Source organism: Blennius ocellaris (genome assembly GCF_963422515.1).
Source record: "Blennius ocellaris genome assembly, chromosome: 4".
Lineage (NCBI taxonomy): Eukaryota > Metazoa > Chordata > Actinopteri > Blenniiformes > Blenniidae > Blennius > Blennius ocellaris.
The window spans coordinates 8,103,052-8,127,558 of NC_137653.1; the positions used below are offsets into that span (position 1 = coordinate 8,103,052).

A 24,507-nucleotide genomic window follows, 5' to 3' on the forward strand; every position below is an offset into this window, starting at 1 on the left:
GGGGGGGGGATTATCGTACATCCATCACAAACAAAAAAACAAGCCTACTGTGGATCAATAGCACATGGGCCTACTCCAATGAAGGTTAGTTCATAAGAAAGTCAGCACAAACTTCACATCTCGCATGGAAGCTGATTTACTAATAGGACGCACTGAGGATTGTGTCTCACTGATGTGCAAAGAAGAAAAAAAAAGCACGATTGTCTTTATGAATAGAGAATATTAGTCATGTGTACTCAATTGTGCAAAACACGTTTAGGACTATATGCTAATTGCTAATTGTTTAATTTAAACACACAATATGTGCCTGGTAGCGCTGCACCCGTCACTAACCAACCTGCAGCTACAGACACTGTTTTTCCTGCACTGGCATCACACGCCTATTTATCTGCTTACTATTGTGAACACTGCATATACTGTTTTTGTTGCGTCTACTTTATATTACTTCTTAATCTCTTCTATTGTTTCTTGTTTTTCCACAGGTTTGACATCTCCTGTAGTGTGCCTTTATTGTTTTGTTGAGATTCATCTACTGCAATGCTCCATATCTTTGATGACTTCCTCCACCAACACATCCAAGTTATGGTATCACATTTCATATTGTGCTTGAGTGGGTTCAGCACTCCATTTGATCGCTCCATGGCAAACGCAAGCAATAACGCCTGCAAAACCATAAATTGAGTACTGTGTGACGTCACTGATGTTATACGAGTGTCCATCACCAGAAAAAACGTAAGTGAGCTAACAGCACAATCTAATTGCGTGAGCATGCATTTTGGCACTCTTGAAATACCTTCGTAACAATTTATGGCACCAGTACTGAGTGAACCATTAGTAGCCTCATCGCATAGTTGTGTTATACTAACGCTTCCCCACACATGCCTTACACATGTGCAAGTCAAGTGTGTGCATGCAAACAAAGAAAGTTCATTCTGAGTTTCGAGAAGCATTGTTTTAATGAAATGAATCCATATATAAATAAAAGATGACAATGCGCACACTGTGATATTATGTTGCTCAAACCAATAACAGAAAATCTGACTCAGACGTTAAAATGATTTGAGCAGAAGCATGAGATGAGCTGCAGGAGCCTGAGGTAATGTGTTTGATGCTATAGCATACACTACATAATCACTCGCTTCTTTGATGAAAAAAATGTTTGCTCAATGTAATGTCCTGCACCTAGGGCTGGGCGATTTGCTGCCCCCCCCCAAAAAAATCTGATTTCCTAGTTTTGATTCAATTTTTGATATTTTTTCTCACTGCATTTAAAAATGCCTGCAGACATCAGATTTATTGTCAAAAGATCTTTATTGCTGCGATTGACCTCAGAGCTAAAATACATATAAACAATCCCAAAATAAAAAGTAAATGAGGCTCAGTCATTCAATAAATTCAAGCTTTAACCCAGGCTGAGGTAAAAGTGCAACAGCAACTACGGAAACCAACAAGGAATGGTAGAACTGAATGCGAAAAGTGCCACAAAAAAAAAACTGTGGGGGAGAAAAACTTGAATTCGCAAAATAAAAATATTTTTTGCAATTTTCGAATCGATTTTTTGCCCCGCCCGAACTACACCAAAGAATTTATGTTTCGAGGAGATGACCATCAATGTTTTTTAATCCTAAGCTAAATTCAATTCATGCCCTGTGCTCTTCTATAATCTCTTCTCTGAAATGCCTCAACTTTGCAAAGTGCAGTGCAAATGAATATAATATCATAAATGGAATTAAAATATCTAAAGTAAAACTTTCCATTATTTCTTTTGTATTTTTTCTTCCATTTTATGTTATTCTCCGTCAGTCAGCATTTTGACAGCTGAACCTTGTGCCTTTAGAAATAAACTGTAGATAAATGACAAGAAGACTGCGTATTGTGCAGTTTAATATCTGTGGTTGTCTTTCAGTTGCAATAGCAAAAGCAATTGATTTTTTTTAAGGAGAACAGAAGCATTTTTGTGGGACATTTGTGACGTTTCTCATCAAAAGCTGCAACAGTGGGACAATCTGCCTAACCTACATAATATACACAACAAATGACTTTTTCAAGGTGATATGTATTGTACATCTATCAAGATGTATTAAACATCAAACACTTCATTAATGGCAGTGAAAATATCATGAGCTGGGTGTCTAACTGCAGCTTCTCACAGGAACGCACAAACGAAAACAACATTGATATACATGTAAGAGGTATTATTGGCAGAGGAAAACACTGTGTACTTATAATAATGGCTTTTATTCTGACTGCAGAATGGTAATATGATAATAAAACACTGACTAATTATGAGGCAATCAAAACAACGCCTACCTGTTTCAAACCATCGATGCAATTATTTTCTTAGCACAGTTTACCATTTCGAGCATCTCAGAAAATGGATGGGAGTGATCCCGGAGTGTCAAATCACATACGTTTGCGTTACATATAACTCATGTAGTGTTTGGTTTCCTGTCGTCTCAAATGTGACACTGCTGCTGAGCACCAACCGTAAATAAGAACGGCAATAAGGAAAAGAATTCAAAAATTCACACTGAACCACCTGACAGCGTTCCATGTTCATGCGATAAAAAAGGTAAGAACACGTTTGGAGACAAAGCATATGACTACTAATGTAATTGTTCCTTATTAGTAGCACACGTTCCACATTTGGATGACAGTGAGCAGAACAGCTGTCTAAGGAAGCCTAAATGATAACAGCTTTAAATGGCCTCAATTTCTGTGATACTTGTAATTCTCCAGCCTGTTTGGAAAACTAAATAAGATGTTAAACTGTCAGAAAAGCATGGACCTGAGTTTTAAACACAGGCATGGTCTTTCATCACACCTGTGGAAAGCAAAATCAATGTGTGCACTCGAACACAATGAGGAGTATTTTTAAATGGCATTTGAGTGGGGCCGGCTCTGCAGTCACACCCCCCCCCCCTTGACATTGCGCCGCAGCGGTGGCATGTATGGTAATGGAGATGGAGAGTGTGCACTCCCAACCGAGTGCAACAAGATGACAGAACCTGTGGACTGTGGAAACAACTGGGCCGTGCAGAGGCTCCAGTGAAGCGCACACACACCCCTCGCCATCCTGCCTGCTGTAGCGCGAGGACCACTACCTTCGCTCGCCACACAGCCAGCTAAGAAAAGAAGTCGCTTTTAAAATTCACATCGGACAATTCAAACACAAATTAAACGCACGCATTAAACACAAATTAAATTTAGCCAGTGGCACAACTCTTGCATCATGCGTCTTCTTTTACAGTTCACCTTTTTAAAACCCAAACTACGCCCCAGCACCTCTCCCAGCCCCAGATTCATGCCCAGCTACAGAGAGGCAGAGACACAGTTAATAGCTAACAACAGTGTGCGTCGGTCCCGAGGGACTGGACGGCCTGGTATAATTCCTGAATACCAGCCTCGCCCCATGGGGATCCATGACCTGCATCTCTGGCCCTGTGCTCTGTGTGCGCGTCGCTTCGGCTGATGAAGCGTGTGCCGCTCTCCAAATCAGACCAAAATAACACACACACACACACATACACACAAGTATTAGTCCGATACCTGGGCAGCTGCGATTTATCCAGGCAACCTATGTCGGTTGAATTATCAGTCTGACCTAATAAAAATAATCATGTCTCCAGCCACTGCTAAATTTAGTACCTACTAAAAATACAGATGACACAAGCGTGTGGGGAAATGTTAGGCTGAACTTTGCTACACAGCCGCATCCAGCGAACGGCCCCTGCCTGGGTTCCTGCTGTGAGACACGGGCGGAGGAATCCTGGGAGACTTGGCTGCTCCCACATCCTGATGGTGGTGAGCAGGGAGGGCTGATCTCAGGAGACTCATGAATACACTCAGAAATGATGAAACCAACAGCAACGCCATGATATGCTGAGTGACAAGTCCAGTTGGGAAAATGAAATGCACAAAGACAGACTGAGGTAGACTGCTTTCACTGGAATTAGGCACAGAAACGCTACATTAGTTTATCGCATTATCATCTCACTCGTAACTTGTTTATTCAGCCCCAAACAACAGCCACAGGAATAACCTTTCTTTTTCCATATCTAATGAGGAAATTGATCAGACTGAACATTATTATGCAGTTTTGTGTTTATGAGTAAATATCCAACAAAGTATGAGACCTGGCTCTCTTGATCGGCCATATTTGGAAACTTACACATTCCTTCCAAACAAACCATATCAAATGAATTAAATTCATAAAATGAATGCTAATGTGTGCGAATCATGATGACAAACACATATCCAGTGTGTCCATAACTTAATAGTCAGGGTATTTGCATTACTAATAACTCATTAAGGCAAAGCAAGTATATTTGCGTAATGCCATTCTTACACAAGGCATTGAAACAAGGTCCAAAGACAATGAACTTATTAACCAACCAACCAACCAACATTTATTTATAAAGCCCTTTATAACACTCAAGGTGACCAAAGTGCTTTTCAGTATAATTAGACAATAAAATGAGAAAAAAAGGAATTAAAAGAGAACAACAATAAAACATACAGTATATCTAAATTACATTACATTACATTACATTACATCACATCGAATTGAATTGAATTGAATTGAATTGAATTGAATTTCACCATATTAATGAGTATTAAAAGCCAGTCTGACCTCTTTAAAGCCAAGCTCCAAAAATATTTATTCAAAGTCAGTGATGGTGCGCATGTCATGGGGCAGTTTGTTCCAGAGTCTGGGGCCAGCAACTGAGAAAGCCTGGCTTCAGGGACTTCCATCAGGAGCTGGTTTGTGACCCTTAACAACTTTTCAGTATTTCTGACATATAAAAGTTCTGATAAATAAGGAGGGGCAAGGCTGTTGAGCCTTAAAAACAAAGAGCAAAATCCTAGAATCGATCCGATAAGAAACTGGGAGCCAGTGGAGGGAAAAGAGGACTGGGGTGATGTGCTGACGTCTGGGCTTGTTTGTTAAAAAAAAACGGGCTGCAGCATTTTGCACCAATTGGAGGCGAGTGAGGGCTGACTGGGAGACAATAACATAAAACAGATTTTAAAATGTATCATAGTGGATTATTGTAGAATACTGTGAAAAAATGGATTTTAGACATTTACAGACATCTAGTGGCAAATTTTCAAAAGAGTACAAAACATGTATGATTGTAGCTATGTTTTGCACTTTCCAATACATTTTATTATATAAAGATATCATACTATACTATACCGGTCTTTATATGCTCCATATATGTTTACATCTCAAACAAGAGTTTTTTAACGAGTACTTTAGCAAGTGTTCTAGGAATGCTCAAATGGTGGACAGGGTCAAATTGCCCATCAATATGAGCTCCACAGTAGTAATAAAAAGCAGACTTATATAAAAAGCAGCATTTCTTGTACCAAATCTATTGATTTTAGGGTTGAGTGTCATGTTAAAAGACCACCATTTATACTCCCTATATATTCAATGTTTAGCTGAAGGGACTTTACACAGACACAGAAGGGTAGCTGAGATATTGATGCTGCTTAGAATCACTATTTGTGAAATCTGTGGGAAAAGGATACCTGGAAATTGTCTGTGTTCCAGTGTAATTTCATTGACATGCTTTTTAATTATTTTAGGTCTATTCTCTGAACACATTTGTATTTCCATTACCAGCTTTGGTCTCACATGGTCTCAAATTAAAATGATAATGAGAGGTATTGGACACCACAATCAGCAGTTGTGTTAACAGAATATTTTCTGCCAATGGAATAAATTTCTTCACAATACCAAAACATTGGAAGGCTGTCAAACATTTGAATGGATTCGAATATAAAGGGCAGATGTTTAACAGTGACTTTTGTTGTGTAATCTTTGCAGCCCAGTGGAGTTCATTGAGTAAAGCCGAAGCTGTAAGTAGGCCGGAAGACCTCTTCTTCACCTTTCATACTCAATCCAGTGTAGGTACTCTTAAAGGCCGGCCCATGTAGTTAAAAACAGAACGTTTTATTTAATAAATCAAAAATGTCCCTAACTTGTGGATGGATTGAAATACAACTAAAGAAAAAAAAAAAAAAAGGTCAGACAGCCCGTGCACAGACAAGGAAAGCATGCAAACACCACAAAGGAAGGACTCCAACCTTGATTTGATGTCAATCACTCCACCACTGTGTGGCAGGAATAGGTACATTACCCTGAAATTCATTCATAGGGGAAAAAAAGTACTGCTACTGTGTAAATGTTTAAGGCAGCTGAGAGGAAAAAGTTGCAAGAGCACTTAAACAAATGATGTATTTAAAGCTATTTTTATATATAATTTGACAAATTTACCTTAAGAGAGAATCAGTATTTGGTGTGACCACCACTCTACATTAAAGAAGCATAAGTTCCACCCCGGACACAGTTTTCCATCCATCCCTCTATCTTCTTTCCCACGTATCCAGTTCACGATATATTTTGCTTAAATGGTTCATCCAGTGAGGTCTATGAACACCCCAACTGCACATTTCTTCTTGTCTTTGGAGGTTGTAATTTCTTCTGTTGTTTCTATTAATGCCAGCGAGGTGGATCTTTTGTGATCTGAATCCATACTGGCTTTCAGAGAGTCAGTGAATTTGTCCAATGACTGCGACTGTAGGAATCCAGGCCTGATGGAAATCTCAAGTGTAAAGACTGCAGCTGAGCCTGTGGAAGACAGCAAGTTTCTGGATCTGTGGACCTGTGATGGATGTGCCACTGCCAGTGTGGCGTGGCAGAGGAGAATGCTCTACCTCTCCCCGCTGACGTTCCCTATCCTTCCTCTGCTCCTACCGTGTTCGTGTCACTGAGGTCTGCCCTGCAGCCCGACTGCATGTGTGGAGGATTTTGTCACTTTCTATCAATTGGTCTCAATCCCCCCCCCCACACACACACACACACACGTTAAGTATCTCCCCTTCCCCCTTTTGCAGACGCAGTTACATAACGGCACGAGGATTTCTGGGCAAAGGGATGCTTGCAACCCCCCCGCGCGCTTGCTTTTCTCTCTGCATCTTGCTTGCTTCTTTTACTCTCATCCTAACACACAGAAGGACGCCCACACACACACACACACACACACACACACACACACACACACACACACACACACACACACACACACACACACACACACACACACACACACACACACACACACACACACACACACACACACACACACTTATGTAATTTACTGGAATCCTGATCTCCTTATATCAGTTTTGTTTGTTTTTTTTTTTTCATTTTTCTGTTGTTTTATTTTAATATACCAAATGATTTAGGCTGAAGAGAAAATCCATAGACGGTGGAATTCTTGCTTCATGAAGACAAAGGACACAACTGCCCCCTGTTGCCTCTTTGGAGAAATGCATATTTCAAGGTTACTGCAGAGCTATTCATTTTCCAACCTCAGCCCTCCACATCGAAGTGAGTTACATGTATAAGAAAACAAATCTCGATGCCTGGTAAATAAGAACCTATTTGTTATTGTCATAATATGTTTAATATTGCATTTGATGAAACACCTCAGACAAACACAGCATCTCCAGGTTCAGGCTCAGTCTTATGAGTCTGTCCTGAAAACATTTAAAAGGCTGCCCTCTGCTGTCCACTCGATGTCACCACGTTTCCTCACTAAACTTCCGTTTTCCATCCCTGCAGAAACCTCTGTGAGCTTTTGATCCAATTTAAACTGCTCTTTTGAGAATGAGATGGGGATGGTCATACATAGCTAATGGGCTATGAATTGCATTGATCTACAGGGTATTGATGGCTCCTCCTCTGACAGAAAAATGACTAGCATAGTGAGCGATGTCGCAGAAGCCATGGCATTTAATGGCTCGCGAGATTACAAATCGATGACTCCTCTGAAGGAGAGAATTTCCGCTATTTAATGGCATTGCAGCAGAAGGAGGAATGATGAGCCGGGAGACAAAGAAAGGTGAGTAAAAGGTTAAGGATGTTTCCTCATGTCTACAGAAACATGCAGTATATTCAGCAAACAAGGCAGATAGGCCATCTTTGTACATCTCCCTAATAGCCGTGGAAAGGAAAACAAGATCCTATGTCAGGAGATAGACAGAAATGACTTTATTTAATGTAAATGCAATTCTGAAAGCATCAAAACCTACTTAAATATTTTTAGGGAAGATTTATATTTACATAGGAGACACAAAGATCTATGTAAACAATTATCAGTTGTACAAATAAATGATCTTAGTTCTGTTTTTTTTATCTCAAAAGATTATCTCCATCTGGCATTCTTAAACAAGCCCCAGAAATGATCACTTCTCATGCATAAAGCAAACTCACCTAACCACAGGAAACCGAGTACAAGCAGAGGCAGGGTAGGAAGGTCATGACACTGTGGGATTCATGAATCTGTGAATCGTAATGGATGTGTGTATAGGCTTCTGCTAGGAATAGGGGTCCCACTTCGGTCACTATGGAGAGGGATTATTGATGCAGAACAGCACTGAAGCATTCACGATGAAGTGACATCCATCCTGATAAAAAACATATTTCATCCCTCATGCTCATCGGGCTCGACTGACTCTTGGTTTTGCAATACTCCAGTCTCCGGTTCTGTTCCTGCTCGTGTTTTAAATCTAATCGGTTTTTGTGAAATGCAATGCGTACTTAAAAATACATGAAGATCACATTATGCCTTTCGTGACAATATAAGCTGTGATTGCATAAGGGTTTCTAAGGGGTTCATAAAAAGTGCCATAAAATCCTTATCAGTTGGCCACATTGTCCTTTTTTTCCCTTTGAAACAGCCAGCCCACTATATTATTCCTAGAATAACAGTAAGCCACAATAGGCCTTTGTGCCTCAATATCTGTACTCACCATCAGACAGGCCCTCTACATCAAAGCGGTTGTCTATTATTTACATGGCATTCATTACAGCGCAGGGACAGAGATGCCTGAATAAACACACAAACAATCCTGCGTCTGGTCAGCCAACAGTCCATTATCATGGAGAAACAATTGCTGGCAGCCACGGTTTTTGGAGGAGGTCAGTCAAATCTGAGAGCATTTTTATTAAGTATGGGTCGTACACTGGTGTCGTGGTTCGCGCTGTTGTCTCACAGTGACAGTGACCCCAGTTCAAGCCATAGTCAAGAGTGTGTATCTACGTGTGAGATATTGGGACCTGATCAGGTAGACGCTTCCAAGGCTTGGATTACAACAGTGGTTTTAAACCTTTTATTGCAATAATAATAAACATTTTTAAAGAGTTGTGCTTGGAGCATGGAGAATAAGTAAGGCTTGAAACGTATTGGCAATAGCAAAAGTTCACAATCCCGATAGATGCTTCTTCTTTCCAGCTTCCCCTGCAACATGACCAAGAAGAGGGTGGTGGTGGCCTGGAGGTTAGAGAAGCAGACATTGCATCAGGCATTCACAGGAGCGCTATAATGTGGCTTAGTTTAGTTTTATGATGTAGACCAGGATTGCAGTGGTCTAATGTGCTCGGATTCATGGATAAAAGCCACCAAGACATCAAGCAGGATTCAGGGTGATGCCTTCCAAAATGAAGAAAAAAGGCGAGAAGGGGAACACCACACTTGTGTTATTCCGCTGTGTTGAAGTATGTAATGGTAGTTTGGCATATATATATACGGTATTTAGACAACATAAAAGAAAATTAAGGCACGGAGTTGACACTATCAAGGGAAGCACACGCTTGTCTATGAGCAGAGATGAACTATTAACTGACGCAACAAGAAATCTAAAATCCTATCTTTTTTCCATGAGATTATTAGGTTGTGTTGTTTTCTGTTCGGGGCTTTGGTTTTCACCAAGCTCCTTAGGCCGTGTCATTCCCTTCTGGACTGCATTTGTCTGGAGGGAACCAGAGCACTCAGACACAGATTAAGCCTCGGCCAAGTCAGCCTTTCAGTTCATCCACTGAGGACGAATTAGGATGCAGTTATCAACATCAAACATCTGCATGTAGTCTGAAGCCCTTCTGCTACAATGGCTATCATTCAAACCAAACCATGAATACATGCTTATGTACAAACTTACACACACCTTCTCGACAGGTTATCCATTCATACGTCGAATCACATGGCAGGAGCCTCGTGAATTTAATAATGCTGCTTTAATGTGTCAATGACTACACTTTAAAATGTTTACATAATACATTCATAATTTAGGTAGACGCATTTAAGGTGTAGTATTTTGTTGAGATGTCAACTGGTCACAGATGATTCTGACCCATCCATGGAAGAAAAGGAAGAGGGAAAAAAAAGCCTTTTTGTGCCTCCGAGGCATCCGTACCATACAGATCCCACTGATACAGGCATGGAGAAATACAGCCTGTCTACAGTGGATTCAACCATGTATTAATGTGAAATATGTCAAATGGTGATGTACAACAGACTCCACCCTGTTTCAAAAATTGGTTTCACTGGCTGGTTTCAGTGTGAAAACTGTAAATTGGACGTTTCATTTTAAGACACTCCCTGACAACTTAAGAAATTGAATATCACCCAAGTATAATTGATAACCATGTCCATTCCTTCATGACTACAGAGAATCATCTTTTCTCTCATCGAAGCTACGACTATCAGCAAAACACCTCACAAGACAGACAAGAAAAAAAAAAGTTGAAGGACCGCAAGTTAATGAATCATTCACATTGATGAAAACAAATCTACAAATTAAAGATGTTCTTACTGTTTTGTATTGTTTTCCCTACAAGACAAAGTTAAATACCAGTAGTACACATAATAATGGTGATGTGTGTAACAACTGCCTTTATCTCTTGTAAATATTCTTGAGGTTTATCAAGGACATAACAGCCAAACAACACAATCTGAACCTTTTTTAACTTAATATGAACTACTTTAGCCTGGGGATCAAGCTTTTAGAGAAAGGGCTTTCTGTGTCAGATCTGAGTTTCATTTTAGTCACTGGCATCCACATGCAAGGTCCCTTTTGACATCGGTAAGTAAAACCAAATCGAGTGGGGTGGTGTAAAAATGAGAAACCCCAAAGAGGGAGGTCAAGAGTCGTCCAAGGGTAAGTATTCTTATGTAACATCAACCTGCATAACAAGCTGGTTTCCAACAATCACTCATCTCTTCCTAAATCCCACCAACTCTTCTACTGAATCTAAATGACTCACGCGAAAGGGCACTGGCAGCAAATCTCTACGACAATAGCAGTTTTGACAAAATGGCACAATCTGACACCCTGGGAATAAGAATGAGTTGTTTCTGAATTCAAGCTTCAACGCCTCTCTGCTTCGCCAAATGCTGAGAATCACCCAGCTCATCCCGAAGCCATCTGCAGCCCATTCCACTGAGCCTAACGGATCTAATGAAGATATATCTCTTTACACCACTGCAAGGTCAAGGGCAGCATGGGCACTTGACAGCCAGACGGAGATCTCCCTTCCTGCTGCAGCAAGTCATCATCATCCGCAGAGACTGGCTGAACTGACTGAGCTCAAACCTCCCTTCAAATCGATAGAAACAGGATCATGGGCCCAGGATGAGGGGACAAGAATTTAGACATTGCTCTGGTCCACCAACATACATAAGAACAGGACCTAAGGGAGCTCTGACAGTCAAAATTATAAGGTGGCAAGGAAATGCAGAGAATGGTATAATTACATTGACAGATTTAGACCTGAACACCAACACATTCTCATTTCTTTGAGTACACACAGCCTCGTTTTCAGCTGAAGTAACACAAAAACATGCGCGAAAGAGGAGAATTCCTGGTGTGCATCGACATCACACTGATTCACATTGCAACAATCAGTTGAATAGTCAGGTGGTAAAATGACCCTCAAATTTAAGGTTTCGATCAGCAATTAATAAAACCTATCCTCTTTCAAGATAAAATGCAAAAATTATCCATCAAGGCAATAACTCAAACCATGATAGAGATAACCACTGTAAATCAAGAGAAAGCTATGAATATTTTATCCATAGAAACATGGGTGCACGGCTCAGACATTCAGCTGTGATTTGTCTTTCAGGTCTACTCCTGCATAATACATTCCACACAAGAAAAAAGCAGGACAAAGACTAATGGTTTTAATGCTGTATCTGAAGTGTTTTCACCTCATAGCAGACCATTGGTGAGACAGCGCCGAGTGAAAATGTACCACATCGCCATGGCAACCGGTAAAAAGAGATGCAGAGACACCAGTCTCCACAAGGCAAATCCTCGTCGAAAGGAAGTCCTTCAGTAAAGTGTTCCCCATCTCTGAAGGAGCAACATAAGGAGATGGGGAGATTTGTTCCTACTGACCAATGCAGCCATCTTTCTGTCCAAAGTAGTGATCGATGGGAGTGGAGAAATGCTGAGGAGGCGTTTCTATGTAAATTGACTCACGCAGGAATCAGAGGCAGAGTCTGTGGCTGTGGCTTTCTGCAGCTACTTGTAGCACCAAGCAGAACTGCTGGACAGGTAATGAATAGCCTTTATTGCTTCAGTTGGTACGAGGCAATTGTTTTCACGGGGGAAAGCTATAAATGCATTGTGAATTCATGCTCTACATGTCAACATACTTTGCCAATCAGATGTAGTCCCACTGCCCCAGAATCCCATTCACTAGGTAGATGTGAGTTGCTGAGGTAACAAAGTGGTAGAAAAAAGAAAGGAAAAGCCAGGGAGCACAGCACGTGTAAATTACAGACTGCATGTATGCATCATAAATCATATAGTTATTGCAATACTCAAAAAGATTGCTGCATATTGTGGTTTACTTTAAATGATATTGTACAACCCCAGTAACCAACAGAAGAAAAAAAACACAAAGAGATGAATGCTTATATATCTGAAAACAAGGGCAGGGAGGTGAGGCACCATTAGTATTAGACGTGAGGGTTGTTTTTTTTTATATGAATTGAAAAGATATCGTAATTTCAACAACTGAAAACAAAAACATATACATATATACATACATACATACACCAAGAGAGAAGAGGAATCTTGGGAGTCTTTCCAATTAATACATTGTGTCATTTAACTAGAAGTATCTCGGAGGCTAAGCCCAGTATAAACTGTATTGATCAATTTGCAGGAAATTTGCACTTGACTGGACCTGAATGATTGCAGTTTTTTCGAATGCTAATTGTGGGTAATGGTGAAGTGTTCCATTCCCTGGACCAGTGGGGAATTTCAGCAGCCATTTGTTCTGCACTGCTGCATTCGATTCATGCAGTGACTGACAGGGCCTTGATTATTGAACAGGCAAGGTGGTGACAGCATTGAGCCACAATGGCAAAGGCTTCCTGAGAGACGTGGCTGGGACTGCACAGAGGGGCACTGATGGAAATTGCCATGCTGCAGAGGTAGAAATGCAGGAGGTTTCATTGACCGCATTGATTCACCTTTTATCAAATTATGTTCTCAGGATGAGAACAGCTATAGTATTAGGTTTTAAACACCCAAAAGTTTTCTGTACACATTAATAAACCATGGTAACCAGATCATTCTAAAAATGTATTACAATTGCAGGTTTAAAAGTACTGTATAAGCTTTTGAAAGTACCTTCTTAAATACAGAATTTGTGGAAAAAGACTTTGGAATTCTGTTGAAAAATTATGTAATGAAATATAATAACAATGATGATGATGATGATGATGATGATGATAATAATAATAATAGCTTTCATCTACCAGATTAAGATAGGTAACAAACATATCCTGAAACCAACCCAGCAAGTACAGCACAATTTGCAGAGTAGTGTTATTCTGATGTAAATAACATGTTTCAGGTCACAGGAATTAAAATATTCCATTCAGCAAATATTTTGAAATTACATTTGCACTCAACAATTATTGGATGTTTGCGTGTGCAGTATTTTCACAGCACAGAGAATAGAACCGCATGAGCATAAGCTTCATAGAGCACATTACAAAACGTGTAGTGAATAAAGATATATTCATTTATAAACCCAACGGATCAAAACACATTAGTGCGTGGCATGGAGGGGTCATAAATAACCTGACGTCTCTCCAGCAGTGCAGTGATGAATATGCAACAACGCGGTTTTGTTGAGTGGGAGCACATTTAGCAAATGAAATTGAAACAAAACAGCTCATTTGATATATGAAGCACAAATCATGCAACTTCCATTATTTGATTTTATTTTTTTGTTTGCTTGTTTGTGTTGCACAATGCACCTGTAACTATAATGTAGGAAAGTGGCATATAGCTTGCAGGCTCTGCTCGTGAAGATATTGATCAGGGGGTTTATTAGAGATTCCAGTCACACTCCTGGACAGTGGAGCAGCCTGCTAGCTGGTAGCCTGTAGCTAATACACACACACACACACACACACACACACACACACACACACACACACACACACACACACACACACACACACACACACACACACACACACACACACACACACACACACACACCGCCAGGATGAATGAAGCCGGTGTCTCAAGCCTCCTACCTTTCAGCATCACCACCACCTCGGTACCGTCAGCGGCGGGGGCAGGAGCGGCGTCGGCGGCGGCGGCGGCGGCGGCAGGCTCCCCCTCCGCGCCGCCGCCGCTGTCGGACGGGGGCTCGTCTCCCTCGAACAGCTGGTTCACCTCCCCCTGGATGTCCGATGGGCGCCGGTCGCCGTCGCTCTTGGAGACGGTGAACCTCTGGCTCATGGTGGTCGCCGGTGAGACAAGCGACGGGTCTGCTTGCCACGGTGATGCGGTGACGCGGACAGATGGAAGCGGCTAAAAAAAAGAAATGATTTCCTCTCTCTCTGGCTGGGGTGGACCGAAACGACAGTCCCCCAAGTTTACCTGCTATTACTCTGTCCCGGACGAACAGCCGCTCTTTGACGGGAAATTGTGTGAGCTGCGCCGGGTGGACCAGTCTCATCAACCGGTGTCTGCCGAACGCACGCAGCTGGGTCCTAAAGCCGATATCTCAATTGTTTGTTTTTATTAAGAAACAAGAAACAAACACTAAATATTTACGTTTGAATGACCAAAACAATTTACTGATCATCTACAGTGTTGTTGTTGTTGTTTTTTTTTTAAGAAAACCATGAGAGATGAAAAGAGCCATCAGTTTCTAAATTAGCGTTGCTTGGCAACCGCAGAATCAGGCACAGCTGGGCTGCTGTCAATCAATGAACCAGCTGTGACCCCGCCTCCTCCACAGGGACGTTACAGTCAGCAAGACATAAACATTTTATTAAAATTATCTTATATTTATTTTGTTTGCAAGCCAGACTAGCTTTCAGACAAGCTGACTATTTTTGTTTTTCGTCCCAATATGTCACCTGCACCATATCTTTTTACTTCGAGGACTTGAGTGTTGTATTTCCAAATGCACATCCTGATGAGCAAAACATGATGAAAACAAATAGCAAAAAGTGGCAAACCAGCCCCTTAACCAATACACACAGTCCTCATTACAATTTATTTCCACATAATAACTTTTATTAAATAATAAACAAATCCACCCATCTGTTTCATCTACATGGGGTCACCATGGCAGCAATCACCAGTTACATGTGCCCGGCAAACCTCTCAGGAAAGGTTGAGGTGGTGCTGGCGATGGACTTGTCTAAGTGTTGTTCAGTGAGAAGAGGCCCTGAATTGGCAACCAGGGATTGTTGGGGGTCAACAGCCTTTGACCTCACTGTATTGAGAGGCCATTAAAGCTGCATGCATCTGGGCTGATTCTGGTTCAACATGGTAACTCAACTAATCTCACTGTTGTTATTAACATCCGTTATTTGTGTACAATACACGGAATGAAACCAAAATGCAATCTTGAATGACCACCTAGTTAGTTTCAAGTTCAGAGTTGATTTGAACTTTGTGAAATGAACAATTCTGAATGAATTTCAACAATATAATCAAATACATTGTGGATAAAATACCAGAATGTTCTGAGGAAAGGTTGCGGATTCATTAAATGTTAACTAGATATGGGAAAATGTACTTTACCATGATAGAGACAGTCATAATAGTGTCAGGATACATTAAAACCACAACAGTTTGAGCTATTGAGCCACAGTGTGTCAGTATTTTCCAACCTTGTGGTTAACAGGCTGATCTGATGACAGCTCACATTCAAACATCTCCTCGTGTCACAGATGCCATCACCTCTATACTGTGGTTTTCAAGCAGACAGCTACAGATCCGTCTGGTGGTTTATAAAGCATGCATAGTCTTCAGCAAAATAATTTAATTATGAATGGCTGAATCTGTAATAAAGAGTTAAAAAAAAAAGGGATTAATCAGTTTTATTGGAAGTTTGCTTGGAGATACTTGTGTATTTTCCCAAAATAAAAATTGTGGCCTTTGTTTACTGGATAAAACAGTTTTTTTAAGAGGGGTTTGGGATTGTGAATACGTATGTACTATTAAAAGATTTTTTTTATAGTACATGTCTACAAAGAGGTAAAGAGGAACTTCCTCAAATATCTTTCCATGCAGCAGACTGGGCTTCAGTTCCACTTCATGTTTGAACTTCAAACCTCCCCCAACACAATGTGGTGATTTGACTTTATTGCTGCGTGCCATACCAGAAACATTGTGGTCTTGCAAACTATTTGTGTAGCTGACACTCTGATAATGTGCATATTTAGGTCACAAAATGAGACCTTCTCTGCAACATGAGGCCTGTTTGGCATTTGGGTGTTTAAGTAGAATCACTGATGATGAAGCATCAAAGTCTTTTTATTTATAGTTATAGTTATTGGAGACATCAGTGTGCGCACTCCTGTGAACAGAGCTTACATGGGGGATGCTGAAAACAGGAAGATGTTTTTTTTTTTTCCCAGATAGAAAGGTACACTTGGCCCTTCATTAAGATAAGTTAACCCAATGGTGTTTGGAGTTTAATCAAACTTTTACTTTTGCCGAAGAACATTTTGCTCTAACAATTATAAAATCTCAGGAATAAAATCAATTTAGATGCATTTTTTTCTTTTTTTTGCTTCTTCAAAATGTACTGATTCTATTAATGAACCTTGAGTTGTTTCGGTGTTTCACACAATGAAATCTCTTCTCTGCTGCATTTACATCCTGCTTGATTTTTAGCCAAGTGAGATCAGAGGTCTCCAGCACTTTTATGTGACCCTGACACATTTATGGGAGTTTTGCACATATCACATTTCTATTTTTATGTATTGGGGAAATACAGTAGATGACCTTTCTTTTTTTTTATTCGGGACATTGAAAAGCAACATGTTCACTTGTGGGCAGATAAGAGTAATCGAGCCACAGACAAGGCAGCCTCTTGGTGATATCATCATATTCAGCAAACGCTGGTCATATTCTCTGCATGCACCAATTTAAATACTGTATGTCCTGCATGTATTGTTACCCTGTTTTATTTTTTGTTTTTAATGCTGCAAAACACCTTGTGACTTATGTCTGTGAAAGTTGCTGTATTAATAAAGTTCGATTGTATTCTAAAAATAGAAGATTGGTCACTGTCAAGTATAAGCACAAATAGATTTCACACCAATTTATAAGATGATACACGATCCAAACCAACATAGAATCCCTTTGCTTAGCTATGACTGCTTTGACAACAGATGAGCCAGTTTGGATATCTATCATTTTTCATACAGGATGTGGTTATCAGAGCACAGTGGGTACCAGTGGTGATTTTTTTTTGTGTGCTTAGGATATGTACGACAACACAAGTGGCAAGTGGAAATTCACTTCCTCAAAGATCTTGCAAACAGAGAGCATAGTGTCACATTCTGTTACACTCCTGCTTTCACCTTCAAGCATCAGTCAGAGAGGAGACTATGGATCCAGCAGTCAGAGAGGAGACTATGGATCCAGCAATGGTGATTTACACAGTGGTGGATGTGTTTGTTGCTGTCACCTGCTGTTTGGGCAACATGCTGGTGATTTTGGCACTTTGGACCAGTAAAAGTATTTACCAACCGACCTTCCGCCTGATCGTCTCCCTGGCTGTGGCAGACTTTCTGGTCGGCTGTGTGGCCATACCGATGGCTGTGCTGGTGGACGGACGAGTCCAGACTTCATTCCACTCTTGTCTCTTCATGAGCTGCGTGGTTATTCTCTTAACCCTGGTTTCAGTGTTGTGTCTCACAGCTATTGCTATTGACCGTTACCTGCGGGTGTATATCCCTCTCAGGTAAGAGTTTGTCTTGATTTTTAAACATCCAAACAGCCCAAATTGATATTCTGTGCATTATTATCTCAACTTCAAAAACTCCTTATAGACTGCACACCACTGTAACAACTTAATGAGATCCCACATTGCATTTCTGACCTATGTCAGAACATCTGTCATCTATCATTACTTCTTTTTTTTTGTTGTTGATAGGTACAAAAGGACCATAACTTTGAAACATTCTCGTCTTGCGGTTGCAGCATGTTGGCTTGTTGCAGTACCTCTGAGTTTCACTCCCATGTTTGGATGGTACAACCACGAAACCTTATCTGAGTCTGCCAATTCTACAATTGTCTGCAAGTTTATTGCCGTTATCCCCATGTCATACCTGGTTTACTTCAGCTTCTTCCTTTGTACCTTAACACCGCTGCTGGTGATGACTGTCCTCTACAGCTGTGTCTTCTACACTATTCGAGGAAACCTTCGAGGTAAACCAGGCAACAGTACTCAAAAACAGTCGGAGACCTACTTAAAGAAGGAGAAACAGCTGGCTGGGTCTCTGTCGCTGGTCGTGGCCTTGTTCGCAATATGCTGGATCCCTCTCAACATCATGAACTGCATGACTTACTTTGGAGAGGAGAACGACGTACCAATACCAGCTATTTATGTTGGCATCCTGCTTGTCCACGTTAACTCAGCTGTCAACCCAGTTGTGTATGCCTTCAAAATACAAAAGATCCGGAAAGGTTACATGACCATCTGGAAGTGGTGCTTTGCTCATGTGCCGTCTAATCAAGACTCCTCTAAAAGCCAGACGACAGACAACAACCTTAGTAGTCACTTCGTCAGCGTCACCAACAATGAATGATGGAAGATTTTCTATTTTGCTTTTTTTTTAATAATAGCTTTGGCTCATCACTATAATATTGCTTTCAAATGACAAATGTTTTTTTTTTTTACCTATCTATTTCTGGTCTCTATATAAAGTCTGCTAATTCTGTTCTTTTGTATTGCTCTGAATAAAAACCTCAATATCAATCTCATGTTTGGAGTCTTGTGTTGTATCTCAACAAGATTCAGCAAGGAATTGTGGGGGAGATGGACTGTAAAGATTGTACTCAGCATTTGCCTATAATGTGACATATGCTTGTCATCCATTCCATCAACTTGAAAACATGCTCTTTTGAACATAAGAACAGACAATGTCTATTTATTCAGGACTGATACTATCAATGAAGAAAATAAAAACAGCTCTTAGCAATGTTGTTAAAAGTAGGAGATAAGCTGAACTAGCTGAAGTAGCTAAACATAGTTCATATAAATAGGTTGTTGCTTGAGTCTATTATTTGCTGCTCATCTTGATGTCTCGCTTCTCAACACAGCTATGCATTAGTGGCAGCTCTAATGTAAATTTTCAAGATACGTATATTTAATATGCAGATAAGAAGCAGTAGCTGTAGCAGGAGCTGTAATTGTCATTTTCGCTACTGATTGGAAAAGCTGCCCTTATGATATTAAATGTACTTCAGTGACATTAATCTAAACTCACATGCTGTGTATTGAACTCAAATAGTGAAATGTTTCCATTTTTCACATTATTTACACGTTATCAGGATGAAATATACACCAATATGATTAGTCTATACTTAAAGCAAATTGCAGGATGAGGTAATGCGATTGTACTTTTAAAGTTATGCAGTAAATTCTTTGAATCATGCAAATGAATGTAAACTCAAATGCTGTTAAAACTGGAAAAAAAAGTGAACTTCAACACAATAAAATGCACAAGCGTCCTTAAGGTAAACGCATTCAGTGTCGATTTATTCCATTATTTCAGATCTTCCTTCATCGTGGTGGTTAATTCAATTCAATTCAATTCAACTTTATTTATACAGCACCAAATACAACACAGTCACTCCTATGTGCTCCTATGTGATAAAATAGAAAAGCCCAACAAATCCATATGTCACTGTTAATGTTATGTTAATGTTATGTTAATGTCACTGCATCGCTTCTACCCAGAGTCCAGAGAGGACAGTCCCTCGCGGATCCCATGATTTCCGTTTGTGGCTTCGTGGAGATTCCGACACGACGAAAAGCTGAACGATCAACCTGTTTTTTTTTTTTGTTGTTTTTTTTTGTTGTTTTTTTCGTGTCGAACTTCTGATCAAACCAGTTCTTCGTTCGTTGTTTATTCACGGTTTTAATAATGGCTTTGTTTGGAGCCCCAGCGGAAACACGGTGAGTGGAAGGATGCTGTCGCAATGAGTGTCGGGATTTCTTTTACAGCCGCACTCTGAGCCGCTATAAACCTCGAACGAACGGCTTCTCCTGGAAGCGGACTCTCCCTGCTCCCCTCTCGCCGGGTTGCTATCTCTCCCCAGCCGTGAACGAGCCGATCGCACCGCGCTGTTTCTCCTCCAGCGATTTACAACCGTAAGAAGTTCACTTTCTCTAAACCCATTACAGCTCAGTCATAATCAGCCTCCTGTCGCGTTAGTGGCTTAAAACGGTTCGTAGCGAACAGTGAAGTTGTGCTTTTGTGTTCGTTGACTCCATGTGGCGTTTAATAGGGAAACTCAATGTTCTGGGAGGTTTTTTTTTTTTTTTTTTAAAACAACAAACCTGAACGCGACTTTGAAAACAGATTATGAAACAATGGAAACGATGGGCACATTAACAATCCCCCTCCTGCACAGTCCAACTTGTTTTGGGTCAGTGGATATTATCTTTACATGTTAGTTTAGCGTCGTTCTACATCAATTTGAAGTCATTTTGAAATTACAGTTTCATTTTAATATGATTGATTTCATTGTTTGATTGCTAATGGGCTTTTTTTTTTTTTTCTGTTTTAAACATTTTCACCCATTGATTTCTTCTTGTTCACATAGTTCCCTTGTTGTCATTAACGCCTCGGTTTAATTTTTATGTGTCACTTGTGAGATTTGTGCACTTTTTTTTTAGTAGATTGACCAATGAACGCAGTTGCATTTTACTATAAGTGTGCCTTATTTTAGTGTTGCGGTATATTGTGTTGTGTCTCGCTTTGGTTACTTTACTTATAACTGGATCATTATGCATCATTTTGTAGTCAATTTGCACCTGCCTTTAGAAGATTTGTTTGGTTTCTCTTTGTTAAAAGCACAGAGAAATGATATATTATGTTATATGTGGTGCTATATAATGAGAAAAGATTGTTCCCAGTCATACATTTAAAAAAAAAAAAAAAAAGAATAACTAAATAAAACTGAGACATTTCTGCTCAAGTATGAGAAAAATCTTTATGGGAGACTGTCCTCTCTTTTCTAAGGAACCTTGTTTGGATGTTTTCCCACAGGTCCTGTCGTCATGCCGCTGGTGATCCGCCGGTATCGTCCATCTGACAAAGACACGGTTCTGACCCTGTTTGGTACCTGCATCCGGGAGCACACCAATCCATGCTTTGTCAATGCCATGAGCAGCAGTTTCCACCACTCCGTTATTCTAGCTCTGGGCATTGCCGGATACCTCCTGGGCTCTGTGCTTGGAGCTGTGCTGTTACCCACAGCATGGACGGGCCTCGTCTACTACTCCTGCTACAAAGTATATGATGGCTTTGTCAGGCTGAAGCTAAATACTGACATGAGCGACATTGTCGGTAACTTTATGAGCAGACCCGATGACTGTTTCTGGGTGGCTGAGGCTGAAGTTGAGGGCAGGACACAGATCGTTGGTATGGTCGCTGTGGTGGGGAAACAGAGCGGGAAAGAACAATATGGCGAACTTTTCAGAATGATCATCTCCCCGCAGGTCAGACGGATGGGCCTCGGCTCCAAGTTAGCTGAGACTGTAATGGCCTTCAGCAAGGAACGAGGTTTCTCTAAAGTGGTGCTGGAGACGAGCAGCACCCAGAAGCCTGCTGTGGCCCTGTACAAAAAATTAGGCTTTCGGCTTGTCCTTGAACTGACCCAAGGAGAGCTCCCTGATTGGATTATCTGGATGTCCAGGATCACGATTTTAAGAATGGAAAAAGACATATAGGAGTGAAAACTGATCAGCTTTTGTAATGTCCCCATTCTGCAAGTCTTTAGCTGTGATTTATACATTTATAATACTTAACACTAATATGTAGGTTTATATCACTACTAAACCCTCTCTGCTTTCTGAGGCAGACAATCCAGTGTAATCAACCATTTGCATATATCAGTCAAACCAAGTTATATCACAACAATGGCAAGTTGTTGATTTAAAACGGTCGTAAAATGCTATAAGAGCCCAATCAGATGGCTCCTCTCCAGGTGGAGTGAGGGTGGAAAAATGACTTGCATAACTGCATAACTTGTAAAAGTGAACATAAATATCAAACCAGTACAATGGTAAACTGAAGAGTAGTTGGTTCGGTGTTTAACTAAAGGAGGTAAAACATTGTACCATGGTTGTTTTGATGCAACGTGAATGTCTGAGACTTTGAGTTCTTGTCCAATGTTACACTCCAGCTATAAGAGTGAATATTGTCTGTTGCAACATCTTGTTCCCTCTGCCTGTACTCCTGTACTCTGAACCATATGAAGCAATACAGGTGCAATGAAATCAGTAAAAAAAAAAAGAGAGAGAGAGAGAGAGAGAGTCCAGTTAAACAGTTCTACATATTCATGGGGGCATCAGAACTGACTGAATGCAAGTAATTGGAAATATATTTGTAGGCCATGTCATGATTTTTGCATACATGTTGGGCAATTCTAGATTTATCTTTGAAAAAGTATTTCAACATTTAATTTGTTCACGCTAGTAAATGTAAATATAAATCTGAAGATGATACATTTCCATTGTCTTAAACACTCGTTTTTCCTTGACGTTCAGTGGATGTTAGTGAAGAAAGTGTCTTTCCACAGACTGTTTCATTTAGAACAAGCGGTATTTATTTAACTCCAGAAAGGCTACTTTAAACATCAATGGTATTTGCTGCCATCACTGCGAGATTGTAACTTGGTAGGTTAATAAGATGGATGTTAGCATTTATATTTGTTTTCAAAATGGTGATATCCTGAATAAAGAGCTAACCCTGTTCACTAAAAGTGTTGTGATATTACTCTGTATTTTATCTGGCACTGGCTTGCGTACACAGAATTAGTCACCCATGATCTTAACATTGGGAAGAACCTGGAAAAATCCACACAAACAGGGAGAACATCCAAACTCCACTCATAAGAAACACAACTTACTGTGCCATGAGGCAGAATAAACCCGTACCTGTGAGCCAGTGTCCTAAAACTGAGACAATTACACTTATCAGCAAGATTTTGCACATCTGCTACTTCAATATGTTAAAACTAAGCTCATTCTTAAGCTTAAAAAGAAAGTCTTTTATGTAATATACACCGCTTGTTATTACAATTTTACAACGTACTGGGGTGTATGTGTTTTTGTTTTTCAGTTATTTATTTGTATGTTCTATTTGCTGGACCTACTCTATGACTTTTACATAAACACCTTGTTTCTGACTACAGTCACCAAGTGTCTAAAAACATCTGGTTAAAATTGTTGTTGACTGTCCCGAGCAGCAGAGGGCGCCACTCATCTGAGTGATTTCCAGTGCAGCAGTCACAGTATTAAGACATTGTTTTTGAAGTTTAATTAAAAAAAAAAAAATTTCACAAAAAGATTTTACTTTAGTATGATAAAATCAAAATTCAAGTTTGAAATATAAACATCTTTTGATGGCTCTAAAGCACTCCTTCATTTCAGTGCCAAGAGGTTCATAGCAAATTTAAATATGTGTGCAGGTTTCTACAATTGAAACCATTCCAAGTTCAAAGTACAAAGTTTGTCAGCGGTGCAATATAATGTGAATTGTCCAATGAACATGTTGAAAAATTAATGTTTCTTTGTAGTTATTAAATGTCTGGATTGGGGCCTCTATTCGCCCACGTGCTTTATGTTTCACAACCCAGCATTAAAAGCATTCCTTCACAACATTGGCTGTGCACTTAAAAATACAGAATTACACCACAGACGATGTGATTCCTAACTCAAATTAAAGAAACGTATTTTTGTATCATTTTTGTTATTCTGAGTTTACGTGATGGAGGCATGTGTTGTTACATGTTTTCTTGGTTGCAGATATGAAGATCCTCCTCCGTCCGACAGGGGGTGCTGTATCACACTCATATAATTGACACTATCTAACTGTGTGTTCTCCCAGTGTACCACAAGAAGGTGCTACAATTTCGAATCTCTGAACACAGAAGTTTTGGGAAACTGCAATGACAAATTTCAAGTGGAAACCCACTTACTATTTTATAGTTTTCTTTTTTGAGAAAGTCTTTTAGAAAGGGTGTCCATATATATAAATCACTATTGACAGAGGCCCGGAGGTTTAATAACATCTGTGACTTCTGTGACATCTGTGTGTGTTGGATTCCCCCAGATGTTTCATCCTGCCGGAGCCACAG

At 40.2% G+C, this 24,507-nt stretch overlaps 3 protein-coding genes across 3 annotated transcripts in view; 2 read left to right on the forward strand and 1 right to left on the reverse strand.

The window, feature by feature from the left end:
• slc12a5a (solute carrier family 12 member 5a) overlaps positions 1–14,625 on the reverse strand; it is a gene marked incomplete at both ends in the record, with an annotated part of 155,953 nt that extends 141,328 nt beyond the window's left edge. The window contains one exon of the mRNA XM_080494677.1: positions 14,418–14,625. Coding sequence (XP_080350803.1) covers positions 14,418–14,625 — 208 coding nt within the window. The remainder of the gene's footprint in view (positions 1–14,417) is intronic.
• Positions 14,626–17,741: 3,116 nt separating this feature from the next.
• On the forward strand, positions 17,742–18,944 carry LOC308129447 (adenosine receptor A3-like; the record flags this gene model as incomplete). The annotated part of the gene is made up of 2 exons (XM_080495389.1): positions 17,742–18,097; positions 18,290–18,944. The coding sequence occupies 2 exons, from the start codon at positions 17,742–17,744 to the stop codon at positions 18,942–18,944; spliced, it is 1,011 nt and encodes a 336-aa protein (XP_080351515.1).
• A 2,480-nt stretch (positions 18,945–21,424) lies between these two features.
• Positions 21,425–22,096, forward strand: nat8l2 (N-acetyltransferase 8-like 2; the record flags this gene model as incomplete). The annotated part of the gene is made up of 1 exon (XM_080495390.1): positions 21,425–22,096. One exon carries the CDS (start codon positions 21,425–21,427, stop codon positions 22,094–22,096), a length of 672 nt encoding a protein of 223 aa, XP_080351516.1.
• Between the last annotated feature and the right edge of the window lie 2,411 nt (positions 22,097–24,507).